The sequence below is a fragment of the Mesocricetus auratus genome, unplaced genomic scaffold, assembly GCF_017639785.1.
Source record: "Mesocricetus auratus isolate SY011 unplaced genomic scaffold, BCM_Maur_2.0 Super-Scaffold_100014, whole genome shotgun sequence".
Taxonomy (NCBI): domain Eukaryota; kingdom Metazoa; phylum Chordata; class Mammalia; order Rodentia; family Cricetidae; genus Mesocricetus; species Mesocricetus auratus.
This window is the reverse complement of record NW_024429197.1, coordinates 9,827,284-9,840,343: the sequence shown is the minus strand read 5'-3', so window position 1 is coordinate 9,840,343 and position 13,060 is coordinate 9,827,284. Positions and strand designations below refer to the sequence as shown.

Genomic DNA, 13,060 nt, shown 5'->3' with positions numbered 1-13,060 from the left:
GTTAGAATTCTACACAACAGAATCTGGGCTGGAAACCAAAACCCCAGCTCCCTGCAGCAGTCAGGGAGGGGCTAAAGGGAGGACACAAGCGAAGCAGGATAAAGAGCTTTAATGTGTAACAGGCCAAATCGGGAGAAGACCCCAAGACCCTGCCCATCTCCGGTGAAACCCCGGAGCTCACATGCCTGGGAGGTCCCATGCCTGTCCCAGCCCTAAGGTTCCAAGGTCCCAGGAAAAGGTGGGAAAGGAAGTTTAGGGGCTCAATCCCAAGAGTTCAGGAAGGCAAACATAGGAGCTAGTTGAATTTGGCTTTGGAGAAATCCATCTCTGGGTGCTGATCCATGAACCTGGGAAGGAGAAACATTAAGAGTGAAGGGGAGCTGTCCACTCTGAGCTAGCCTACTATTTCCAGTCCTGACATTGGGCCTAACCTCCTCAGAACCCTGAAAACATTGGGGCTAAGCCACATGGGGCCTCAGCTGAAAGCCTGTTTGGGCCCTTGACGCTGGCACCAGTTTCCAGTAGGTGGCAATGACCTCCTCTTACCTATTGCTTCCTACTCTTAAGTAGCCTTGTCCTGGAGGTGACCCTGACAGGTGGTCAGAGTAGGCAAGGCAAGGCCACAGAACCTTGAACTTGGCTGGTTTGTGCTGGATGGGGCAGGGCAGTCTAGAGTCCCATGGCGCACTGTCATGTGGTGAGATCTTGCTTCTCTGACCCCCAGACGGGTTTTATTTATACAAGCAAGATATCGCCACACTGTCGTCACCCAGAGCAATCCTCCCTGACCCTGAGTTACTTACTTCTTCAGGATTTCCTGTTTCTTCTGTTCATCAGAGGTGGGCAAGCCCATGGACTTCTGCCTTTGGTCGTACATCATTTTTTCCACCATGCTGCGAGTCTCACTGTCCAGGTCTGACAGCTAGAGAGAGGCAGGGAGACGGACGAATGGACCACCTAGCCCCTCAAGTTCCACAACAAACTTCCTGGGCAACCAGAACTCACCTTGGAGTTCTCAGGGTTAATCTTCTTGGTATTGATTTCGGGGTCACTGGTAACCAGGCGGTTCCACCATTCCATCTTATTGATCTGAGAGGAGGAAGCCATCCATGGGGAAAGAAAGCTCTGTGACCCAGGAATTACACCTCAACCCTTTTAGAACTGAACTCTCTCCCATCCACATCTTGTATCCAAGCCCCATGCAGGCCTGCGCTGGGAGCAGGGTACAGGAGAACAGGACCCCTCTCCACCCAGCAGCCGGGGAAGACACAGAGGCCAGCAGTTACCAATCAATGCAGCAGGGCAAGACTGTGCAATGGCCGCTCGCTGTGGCGGAGAGGCTAGAGTAACAGGTATTAGCAGTGAACAAGAAGGAGCGGGGAAGAGCAGAGAACAAGAAAGGAGGGACGCCAAGGGCACAGCGGTGAGTGAGCGGCAGCCCAGTCACCTGTGCCAGGGGAAGCTGTCCTTGGACTCTTGGCCCTTTCCAAAAGCCACCTTTATTTACTCCAGTAAATACCCTTCCTCTAGGAAGGCAATGGAGGAGACAATGTGGGCTCTATGAGAACAGCGCCTGGCACGAGGCAGGTATTCATGTGTGGAACTGAACCCACGTGCAAGCATGATGGGAAGAGGCTTGACATACAAGACCTGACTCTACCTGCCCTAAGCGAGTCACACAGCTGAATCGAAGCTTTTCCTGACTACGAAGCAAGGGCAGAGTGAGGAGTAAGTCCCCAAGGCCTAGTAACACAGTAGCGGAAGTCAGCAGGTCTCTCCCCAGCCAGCCCCGGGCTGGGCAGGGCCCCTCATACCTTCTCCAGATGCACCGTCACCACCTTGCCATCCTCGATGAGCCACGAGCTCTCCTCCACCTTTACTTCATTGTACAGTTCCCCGTCAATCATCGGTGGCTGTCCTCTGAGGCCCACCCGGAGGTGCCGCCGCTGGATGTCCACCACCACGTCCTTCCCCTTCAGCCGGAAGCTGACTCGGAAGGGCACCGCCAGGTCTAGCTCCGACAGGGTCTGGGTCCAGCGGTAGTTGGGCAGGTCAGCCCCATTGCCTAGGTTGGGCTTCAGCTTCCCTTTGTCCTTCTCATCTTCTTCCTCTTCCTCCTCCTCAGCATCCTGCTCATAGTCAGAGGTGCTCAGTGACTTACCGGACAGACCAGACTTCCACCACGTCAGGCCCAGAACTGCCACTGGACACAACACCCACACGACAGCAGACCTAAGCATCGCACACCCACACACCCCGGGTCACTGGGAGCCAAAGGTAAAAACAGATTCTGGTCTCTGCCAGGGGGGCTCAAAATGTATCCTGTGAGAAGGGATATGGCGGAGCTGACTGCCCCACCCCTCAGTCCACCCTGCATGGTGCCCTCTGACTTGTGAGAATTTTCAGATATATTTTAAGTATGCGAGTGTTTTGCCTACATGTAGGCATGTGCGCCGTGTCCATGCCTGGCACCACAGAGCACAGAAGAGTGCACCTAACTGAAGTTGGAGATGGTTGTGAGCTACCATGTGGGTGCTGAGGACCAAACCTGGGACCTTTGCAAAAGCAACAAGTGCTCCTAACCACTTTTCAGCCCACTTGTGGGTTTTCTTGTCCCAGTCTTAAGGCCAGTCGTAAAAAAAAAAAAAAAAAAAAAAAAATTCTTACTATCATTGACAATCTCTCTCTACAAAACCCTGGCTGACCTGAAACTCAGATCCGCCTGCCCCTGCCTCCTGAGTGCTAAGGTTAAAGGCGTGTGCCACTATGCCTGGGTTGAAAAAAACATTATTTTAATTTCTTCTGAAATAGGTTCTCACTATTATAGCCCATATTTACACCAATTTTTCTGCCTTCGCTCCCTAAGTGCTGAGGTTCCTGGTGTGGACCACCACACTAGATCTGTGTTTTCCCTCTCTTTGGAAAGAGTCCTCAAGGCTGGGGACAGGGGAGGGTGAGGAGGGAATTCCGTGGGAGGGAGGAAGCTCAGCCCCCGCTAGTCTATCTTACCTGTTTCCCTGGTGAGTCGAGGCTGCCATTCTTGAGCTGGACATCATGATTCTCTGCATGCTTTTTCTGTGACAAAGGAGCACAGGTGAGCAGATCCCTGCTTCCCAGGACCGATGCAGTCAGGGGTGGGGGCAGGAGGGGCGCCCAGCTCACCTGATCAATCTCCAGCTGCAGTCTCTCTGCCTCCTCATCAGTTAGCTCCTTGATCTGTGGCCCAGGGGGCTCTGCCTTGGCCTCCTTGGCCAGCCTGGCTGCCCGCTCTGCCTTCTCCTGACGCTCAGTCTCCTGCCGAGCTCGCTTCTCTCTCCGAGCCTTCTGTGCCAGCTGGTTGTGGTGGTTAAAGGTCTGCGTGATGAGCTGGGGAAGACAGTGAAACATCAGGACAGGGCTTTGTCTCCTGCCCACCTCTGCCTTGCAACTGGTGCCAGGTACACAGTTGAGCACTGGTAAGGACGGTGCTGGTACGGCTTCTGTTACAACCAGAGCTCAGGCTCAGTCCCCTTAGGAAGCCTACCCTAGTAGCCAGGTCTACACGTCTGCTCCCTGGCTGTCGGCACTCAAAGTCACACCCAGAATCAGCAAAGGAAGAGTCTATTTTGCTTCCTAAACAGAGAGCTTCCAATTTCAAGTCCTTCCATGTCCACTGAGCAAGTCTCCCATGATACTTCAACCCCAGGACCTACTAGAGGCCTGCCCTCCCTGCCACCCAGGATTTGCAACCCCCACCTGCTACAGGTCTGAAGAATGACCCAGAGTCATCCTCATCTCTCTGTCTAAACAAACAGTCTTGGCAAATGCTATTCTCACCTAGAATGAGCTCTTTGTCTTACTGGCCAGTCTCCAGGACCAGCTCAAACGACTCTAGCCGACTCTGAACAGAGCACTGGCTACTCTTCTAGAGGATCCCAGCTCAATTCCCAGCACCCACATGACAGCTCATAGTTGTCTGTAACAACTGTTCCAGGAAATCTGATTCCCACATGCAGGCAAAACACCAATACATATAAAATAAAAATAAGTTAATTACTTCTTTAAAAGAGTAATAACAGAAGTGAAAGAAACGAGGCACTCAGAGGCCGTGCTGCTGTGGAAAGAAACAGCAGGTCATCATGAAGCAACAGCAGCAGAGGCTGTTCCACCAGAGGGCTTTGCCCCCAGTTTCTCATCATGGGGACCTTGAACTCAAGCCATTTGACAATCACTGGCCAAGGAGGGACAGGAACCAGAGGGCCCTCCCCTCTTCCAGCCCCATAAATCATGTCACAATCCATTTGTCCTATTACTTCCTAGGCACTGGAGGTTAAAAGAGGTTCAAAGAGCCACCAGGCAAAGTCAAAGCCAACAAGAACAGCCTCTGACCCTTCTTCCCAGCCCCTCCCACCAAAGGGCAGGCTAGAGGTGGCCTACGCAGAGGCTGTGGAGGCTGCGAGTCAAGCTTTAGTCACCAACACATGGTTAGGAGCCACAGGTTGGCAGGTGGGACAGAGTAAGGTATTCTGAGCCTGGTTGGTTGACCACAGGTGTTTTCTTAACAGATGATGGGGACAAGAATGGTTCCTAGTCTGGAAGGGCACACTGCAGAGCCACTTATGCAGAACCCAAGGGCATGAGAGCCTGACCCTGCCCGCCCTCAGGTTAGTAACGCTTGACAAGCAGTGCAGCACAAAGGATGCATCTGGTCAGGGATGCTCAGGGAGAGCATCCTGTTGATTCTGTCTTTTGGCCCTGCCTACCCCATCTTTCTCCCTTTCCCAGATTGTGTTGGGGTGGCATACCTGGCCCCTGCCCTCTCTCAACTAACAAGTGGCCCCACAGGCCCCAGAGTTCTCACAAGGAGATGCCTAGAGTTGGGATGGAAGAGACACAGAGCTGGCAGCCCTCACCTAAGAAACAGGCAGAACCAACTTGGCTTCTCTCCAATAAAGAGCTGAATTTCCAATAGCTAGGCAGGAGAGAAAATGCAGGAATTCTGGGGAAAGAGAGAACTCTAGGAAGGAGAGGCAGGGAGATGCCAGGGAAACTCTGAAGAAGTTGGACACATGGTACAGAGCAGCAGTGACCAAGCCACGTGACAGAACGTAGATTAATACCGACAGGTTAATTTAAGTTAGTTATAAGAGCTAGTTGGGGGGGGGGGGGGCCTGGAGAGATGGCTCACTGGTTAAGAGCACTGGCTGCTCTTCCAGGGGTCCTGAGTTCAATTCCCAGCAACCACATGGTGGCTTACAACCATCTGCAATTCAATCTGTCTGGTACCCTCTTCTGGCATGTAGGCAGAACACTGTATATGTAATAAATAAATAAAATCTTAAAAAAAAAAAGAGCTAGTTGGGGAAAAGCCTAAGCTAAGGCCAAGCTTTCATAATGAATAAGTCTCTGTGTCCTTACTTGGGGGCTGGCAATCCAAAGATAACCCGACAAGGAAGCTTGCTACACTCCTACACTCCACAAACCAGTAGCCCAGCATCTTTCTCCTCCTAGGAAGCTTCTCATTGAGTCATCCAAGTAATCAAGGTCAGAGCAAAGAGTCACCTATGAAGACCCTCCTGGTACCACCTCACACAGAATGGCCCATCACTTCCCAGCAAGGAGCCTATGTGCTCAGCCTCTGCCCAGGCCCTTCTATCTGGCCTGCAAAGCCAGCATGTGTGCTTCATGCAACTTTGTCTTTGAGTAATTTCCACAGCGATACATTTTTTTAAACTTTTTTTTTTAGATTTATTTATTTATTACACATACAGTGTTCCGCCAGTAGAGGGCACCAAATTGAATTGTAGATGGTTGTGAGCCACCATGTGGTTGCTGAGAATTGAAGTCAGGACCTCTGGAAGAGCAGTCAGTGCTCTTAACCTCTGAGCCATCTCTCCAGCCCCACAGCGATACATTTGCTACAGTTGCTTCCTTTACTTGGGACAGCCCCGTCCCATTCAGGCAGCTTTCAGGTCACCTTCTGTTTCTTCCCAAGTCAAATCCCCTGTCCTGTGAAGAACAAGGCCCCTGACCTGCATCTAACCCTGCCATCAGCACCTTCCTCACCTGAGTGGCATCCTGAGGGTTGTGCCCCATGCAGCCCCAGGCCCTCCAGAACCAGATGCTGCCTCTTTTTATTTATTTATTTATTTATTTATTTATTTATTTATTTATTTATTATTAATACAACATCTTGCCTCCATGTATGCCTGCAGGCCAGAAGAGGGCACCAGATCTCATTACGGATGGTTATGAGCCACCATGTGGTTGCTGGGAATTGAACTCAGAACCTCTGGAAGAGCAGTCAGTGCTCTTAACCTCTGAGCCATCTCTCCAGCCCACTGCCTCTCTTTGTAGCATCACAATCACAACTACTTTTCTAAATGTAGACGAATTTTCAAACACTTTTTTTCTTTCCCTGTGTGGCTTTGGAGCCTGTCCTGGAACTAGCTCTTATAGACCAGGCTGGTGTCGAACTTACAGATGTCCACCTGCCTCTACCTCCCAAGTGCTGGGACTAAAGGCATGCGCCAATGCCACCACCACCACCCGGCAGTACAAAACACCTTGTATTAAGCAGCTAACTAGGAAGTATATCTGTTCAAACACTTACAGAATTTAAAGAATTTTTGTAAAGACTCAATGGTATAACCAGGCATAGTGGCTCCATTCCTGTAATCCCAGCACTGGGAGGCAGAAGAGGGAAGATGGAGTCTGAGGCCACTGGGTTTCTCATATCTAGACTTTGACTGGGGTGGAGGTGGGAATACACAAAGGGCATAGCACTTACCTAGCAAGGCGTCAGCCTAAGGGTTAGTCCCCAGTACCACACACAAAAGCAATTAGATGACAACTGATTACCCTTTATGGACAGCCAAAGACAAACAAAAAGGAAGTAGGGGTGGCTCACATAAGCAAGCTAGGTAGAGGGAATCAAAGAAGCAAGGTGACAATAGCATGACAAACTCCCAAGATGGAAGCTGACAGCAGTTTACATGGGGCCTGGGACAAGGGCTGATAGGCAGTCTCACACTAGGATCAAAAGCCAAAATGGCCTGTGTCCTTTGACACAGATTTCCCTCTTGATTCACTTGGTAATAACCCTGGAACATGCTTACTCAAGTCCATGAGTTTTAACAGTAGAGAAAAAACCCACCTCAAGAATCACCTTGGAAATGCACTAGTAATTATTCTGAAAGCAGGAGTATGGGCCCTTCCTGCATAGAAGCAAAGATGGGAAGCTTCTCCAAATAAAGGAAAGAGGTAGAACATCATTGGTGATAGGTACAGGCATGACAGACAGCCGACAGCGCAGGAGAGAAAGCACTCAGGGTTCTGGACTTCCTGTCTACCCACAGTGCAGTTCTAGGGAAGAACACTTCAGCCACAAGAAGGACGTGAGCTAACGTAAGAAACCAAGTCTTTGTCACAGGCTCCCGACACAAAGCTCTAAGTCCTTGGTATTTCTGGACGGAAGGACGAATCTTGTGTTGGACTGAGAAACCCTGTCTGTGAGAATCAGGACTGGTTGGTTGCTAGAAGACTCATCGAGATCTGAGGCTGGATCTTACAAGCCATTCCCCAGTGGAGAGAACCTGCAGACTGAAGGATCAGCAGCCAATGACTGGGCAGTCAATCACAGCCACACATGAAATCCCTAAACACTGGAGCCGGGACCGTTCCCAGTCGCTGAACATGAAGATCCTGGGAAGAAAGCAACTCAGTGCATGGAGGCGCCACACCCTCAATCCTGCCACATGCTCTGCTTCTGTGTGTGTGTGTGTGAGGGAGGGAGGGAGGGAGGGAGGCAGGGAGGGAGGGAGGGAGGGAGGGAGGGAGGGAGGGGAAGAGAGAGGGAGAAAGAGAGGAGGGGGGAGAGAGAGAAGGAGAACTGACCTAGAACTAACAACAACTACTACTACTATTACTACTACTACTACTCTCAAACTCACAGATATCCTCCTGCCTCTGCCTCCTGAGTGCATCCCACTACCTCTCATAATAAAAGTCAGTAGAAGAAACACTCTCCCCAAGCTCTCTTTCTAAATGAGCTCTTAGCAAACCTAAGTTTCGATAAGTCCTGGACTTGAATGGTGTGTCAAAGGATTGGGCTTTTAGTTTAAGATCTCATACTGGGCCGGGCGTTGGTGGTGCACGCCTTTAATCCCAGCACTTGGGAAGCAGAGGCTTCGAGGCCAGCCTGGTCTACAGAGTGAGTTCCAGGACAGCCTCCAAAGCCACAGAGAAACCCTGTCTCGAAAAACCAAAAAAAAAAAAAAAAAGATCTCATACTGGGCATGGTGGCGCATGCCTTTAATCCCAGCACTCAGAAGGCAAAAGCAGGTGGATCACTGTGAGTTCGAGACAAGCCTGGTCTACAGAGAGTTCCAGGATAGTCAGGGCTATACAGAGAAACCTTGTCTGGAAAAACAAAAACAAGTTAAAAAAAAAAACCCTTAATTATTTATGCACATGTGCATCTCTGAGCTGGTATACACAACTGAGTCCAAGTGGGCAAGAAGACTAGGAGAGGGCATCAGATCCCACGAAGCTGGCTACATGCAGTTGTGAGCCATCTGATGTGGGTGGTGGGAGCAGCTGCAGCCAGCCCTCCTACTACAGAGCCTTCCCTCAAAGCCCCACCCACCTCCTGATTGTTCTGAATGCTTGTTACCAGAAATGGAGGTGGGCAAGCAACTCTTTCCTGTCTTGCCCAGAAATGGAATGCTGGGCACAGTGACTCCATTTTTACACCCGAGGTGCCACCAGGCTCTTTGCCATAGTAGATGCACCACCTGACACCCCCGCTGCTATGCCCAGTGACTCCAATCTTTGTCACTTTTCAAGTGTACCAGCTGGTCTCAAACCTGCCACCCCCTGCCCCAGCCTCCACAGTAACCTTGTGTAGCAACATCACACACAGCTTTTCTTATCTTTCTGATGGAAGCTGTTTGAATGAGTCCGAGGTAGGAGTTCATCGTAACTTGGAGGAAAGGGGTAGTAATATAGCCCAGGGTGACTATATAGCCAAGGATGGCCCTGAGCCACCATCTCCCAAGTGCTGAAATGACAGGCCTGGGCAGCTGTGATTTTTTTTAATTTTTGCTTTCTTTTTTGAGATGGTGACTCATACCATAGATCTGAATTCACTGTGTAGCACTGGCTGGCCTCAAATTGTAGTATCTGTCCACTTACCTCCAGCCAGATAATTGATAAAACCCTGTGGGGGTGGAGAGCGATTCAGGGACAGAAGGCAAGCCTACAACAGATGGTCTCTGTGGTGTTTCTACAGTCCAGCTCAGGACTTTGCAGAGTGTACAACACCCGTGAGTAAACTTCCTCACCCCTAAAATGGGGCTGGCTGACACCCGTGAAACTGCAAGAGCAGAGCAAAGGACCCTTCCAGGAGTGGGTCCTCGGTGAGAGCTCACTTCCCAGCCCCTTCCTGCTAGCACTCTGCTCCTGCTTAGACAAGCCAGGCCAGGCTGGTCTTCCCAGCAACAGACACACCCAAGGAAAAGGAGTCCCCAGCACTGACCTTCTCTGCCATCCCCTCTTCTCCTCCAACGAAAAAGTCCGTTTTGCGTCGAAGGAAGCTGAAGAAGGTGTTCACGAGCTGAAAGACAGAGGGGGAAGCTAAGGCCTGGGGCTCAGGACGGGGCCCTCAGCAAGAGACGATGTTCTGGTTTAGGAGAGTCTGAATGAGTCTTTACCTCCGAACCTCCCACCCAACAGCCAGCGTCCCCGCCAATATTCAGGAAGCTGAAGCAGGAGGATCATGGGTTTACTTACGGTCAGGCTCAGCTCTCAAGTGAGACTGTCTCAAAAGAGCAGAGGGTGATTTTATTCGCCCAGTGTTGTTTTAGGTTTTTCCTGCTGCTGTTACTAAAAGCAAAAACAGAAAACCTGGGGGCTGGAGAGATGGCTCAGTGGTAAAAGCACTGACTGCTCTTCCAGAGGACCCAGGTTCAATTCCCAGCACCCACATGGCAGCTCACAACTGTCTGTAAATAACTCCAAGATCTGACACCCTCACACAGAAATACATGCAGGCAAAACACCAATGCACATAAAATAAAAAAAATTTTAAATGGAAAACCTGAGAAAAGGGAGTGGTGGTGACACAAGCCTTTGATGCCAGCACTCGGGAAGCAGAGTCAGGCGGGTCTCACTGAGTTCGAGGCCAATCAGGACAGCTAGGGATGTTACACAGACAAATGGGGGGGCATGACATGGGATGTCGGGACACCACAGAAAATCACTGTAAGGGAGAAAGGGTCTATTTTGGTTTATAGCCCAGGGTTTGGTACATCACAGACTGAAGAAATGGTCACATGGTATCCTCCATAAGCTGAGCACAATGAATGCTGGGACTTTCTCTATTTACACAGTAAACCCTTGGCAGCGAGCATCTGGCACAGAAAGGGAGATGGGCTAGAGGATGGCAGACTCTTCCTGCACAAGACTCAGGAGCCATGGCTCAGAGTACAGATGGTTACCAGCTCATGATGGTAGGCACCTTAGGGTTTACTTAGACTTCACCTTGGTACAACAGCAACATGCGCCAAGTAGAAATTGAATCTGTTTGGTCGTCCCTGGACTATGTGTACAGACGACGCCTTGCAATCCTAGGCAGCCGATACTCCCCACAAAAGCAAACCACCGGTTCTCTGCATTGCACCATGTTGCTAAGCTCTGATGTTCAGAAGGTTCACTGTTATCATTGGACTGTTCACTTACATTTTCAGCTTTTTGTAGTTGTTTTGAGATAGGGTTTCTCTGTGCAGCTCTAGCTGTCCAGGAACTCACTCTGTAGACCAGGCTGGTCTCAAACTCAAAGATCCACCTGCCTCTGCCTCCTGAGTGCTGGGATTAAAAACTTGTGCCACCACTGGCAGCGGTGTTTGTCTTTCTTATATGACTTATTTTTTCTTAGCATAATGTCTTCCAGGTTCGTTTATGGTTCTAAATTTGACATGAGAATTTAACCCACTGTATGTAATCCCTACTTCTAGGCACTTTAAAATAGAAAGTGAACTCACTCCCAAATCCATCTTATGTCGGTTTAGGAAATGGAGAGAAGGAGGTTGTTCACATTTGCAGATTTGACACACTCTGCCCCTTCAAGGGATTCAGAAGTCCCTGATCAACACAAGCACCTAGAGAAAAAGACTTGGAATGTGTAGTGACTGGTTTTATGTCAACTTGACACAAGCTAAAGTCATATGAAGAGGAAGCCTCTGTTGACAAAATGCCTACCATGTGCTGGGATTAAAGGCACACCTGACTCCAAATAATGTATTTTTAAAGCAAGTTCTCTTTGTACATCAGTAACTTTATGAAGGCAAGGCCTGGTCTCTGTCTGTGTCTGCATCCCCAGGACCCAGTCTTCTGTGTCTGGTACAAGATAATGACAAATACATGATGAACAAATCTTATTTTTATGAACTTGGTCTTTCCCTTCGAAGTACTACTTTCCTAAAACTCAAGAAAACTAGGCGCACATCTGAATCTCAGCACTTGGAAGAAAGAGGCATGCGGATGATCCTAAATTATAAGTCCACCTTGGTCTATATAACAAATTCTGGGCAAGCCAGGGGTACATAGCAAGACCCTGACTCAAAAAACAAAAGCAAAACCCGAGACCTGGGATTCCTAAATTTCACCTCACAGGCTAGATACCTGAGGCTAGACCATGCGGGACGCTTAACCTAGTAGAAGGCAACTGAGAAGACGTCTACAGGTCTCCAGTTCACTTCCCCGATTCAAGCTTAAAGAGGCCACGTGCTGACCTCACCCCGGTTCTCACCACCCCACGCAGTACGCGATAGGTGGTAGCTAGGCTCCGCTTCAGGTTAGGATGGAAATCACGTCTGGGAGAGGCGGTCCAGAGATGCTCTAGGGAGTAATCATTAAAAGGCAAGCGGAAGCCCGCGTGGAGCACAGAATGGATGCGGAAGCTCTGGGGTCACTCTGGGACAACGAGATTGCTCTTGGGGGCCAGGTGCAGGGCGCTGAGGGCCTGGGAGTGAGACTTCGCTCGCGGGGTGGGCGGACCGGAAGCTGGGGCGCGAGGACAATCTGCGAGGCCTCGGGGACCCGCGCGGCCGGGGTGGGGGAGGTCTCGGGGAACCACGGCAGAGGAGGGCTGGGGCGCGGGGCCACGCCGCTTACCTCCTGCACGCCGCCCTCGTGCTGCTGCGCCATGGCCAGCAGCATGCCGTCGAAGCGCTCTTCCTCCTGTTCCCCGCCCATCGCGCTGCACTCCCGAGCTCTGCACTCGCGCTCGGCGATGCCCGCGCTCGGCACGGTTCGCGTCGGGCCCAACGGTTCCCCTGGCCGGCCTTCCGCAGCGGAGCCGGAAACACGCACTGTCCCGGCCGCCGGGTCTCCGCCCTTCCCTGCTCTCTTCCCGCCTCCCAGCCCATCGGTGGCCATTGTGCTCCCGGAACACAGCCCGCTTCACCGGTCATTGGCTAACGGGAGGAGCAAATCAACAGGCGCGACCCTAAAGTGGTGGGCGGGACTTGCGGCCGCAGAGTTTGGTTTGAGTTGCTATGGTCACCGGATACCTGGGAGCCTTCTAGAAAGCTCTGAGCTGGAAGTTAAGAGAAGTTTTGATCAAGCAGTACCTTCTGCTGTCTTTTCCTACCAGCGACAGTTGAGACCCAGGAAGAAAGCACTCACCAAAGGGACAACCTACTCCATCATACTGGACCAGGCTTTTGGAAGAGCGCACAAAACTGTAGTTTGCATAGAGCCCCAGGTTTAGAAACCGTTTGCACTTGGATTAATGCTCTTCCCCTACTGTCTGGAAATTCTTAGCTTTTCTGTTCTTTTTTTTTTTTTTTTTTTTTTTTTTGGTGGTGGGAGTGATGGTGATGTCTTACTTTGATTTGCCATGACAGGGACGGTGTATTGGAGGTAAGGACGAACTTGTACTTCTGGTTCACCTGCCTTCATCTCCAAGCGCTGAGATTGCCCATGTGCATCACTTTAAGAGCCCTCCACCCCACGTGTGCATTTATTTTTCACTTCATAAACCTGGAAGTGCTATACTGCTGGAAGATTATCACCAAAC

General features: G+C 50.6%; 1 protein-coding gene across 1 annotated transcript; it reads right to left on the bottom strand.

The window, feature by feature from the left end:
* Positions 1-93: 93 nt before the first annotated feature.
* On the bottom strand, positions 94-12,345 carry Nudc (nuclear distribution C, dynein complex regulator). The gene is made up of 8 exons (XM_005079559.4): positions 12,154-12,345; positions 9,518-9,595; positions 3,163-3,366; positions 3,010-3,075; positions 1,815-2,129; positions 1,006-1,089; positions 804-922; positions 94-347 (listed from the first exon to the last, which is right to left on the bottom strand). The coding sequence occupies exons 1-8, from the start codon at positions 12,232-12,234 to the stop codon at positions 296-298; spliced, it is 999 nt and encodes a 332-aa protein (XP_005079616.1). The 5' UTR covers positions 12,235-12,345; the 3' UTR covers positions 94-295.
* Between the last annotated feature and the right edge of the window lie 715 nt (positions 12,346-13,060).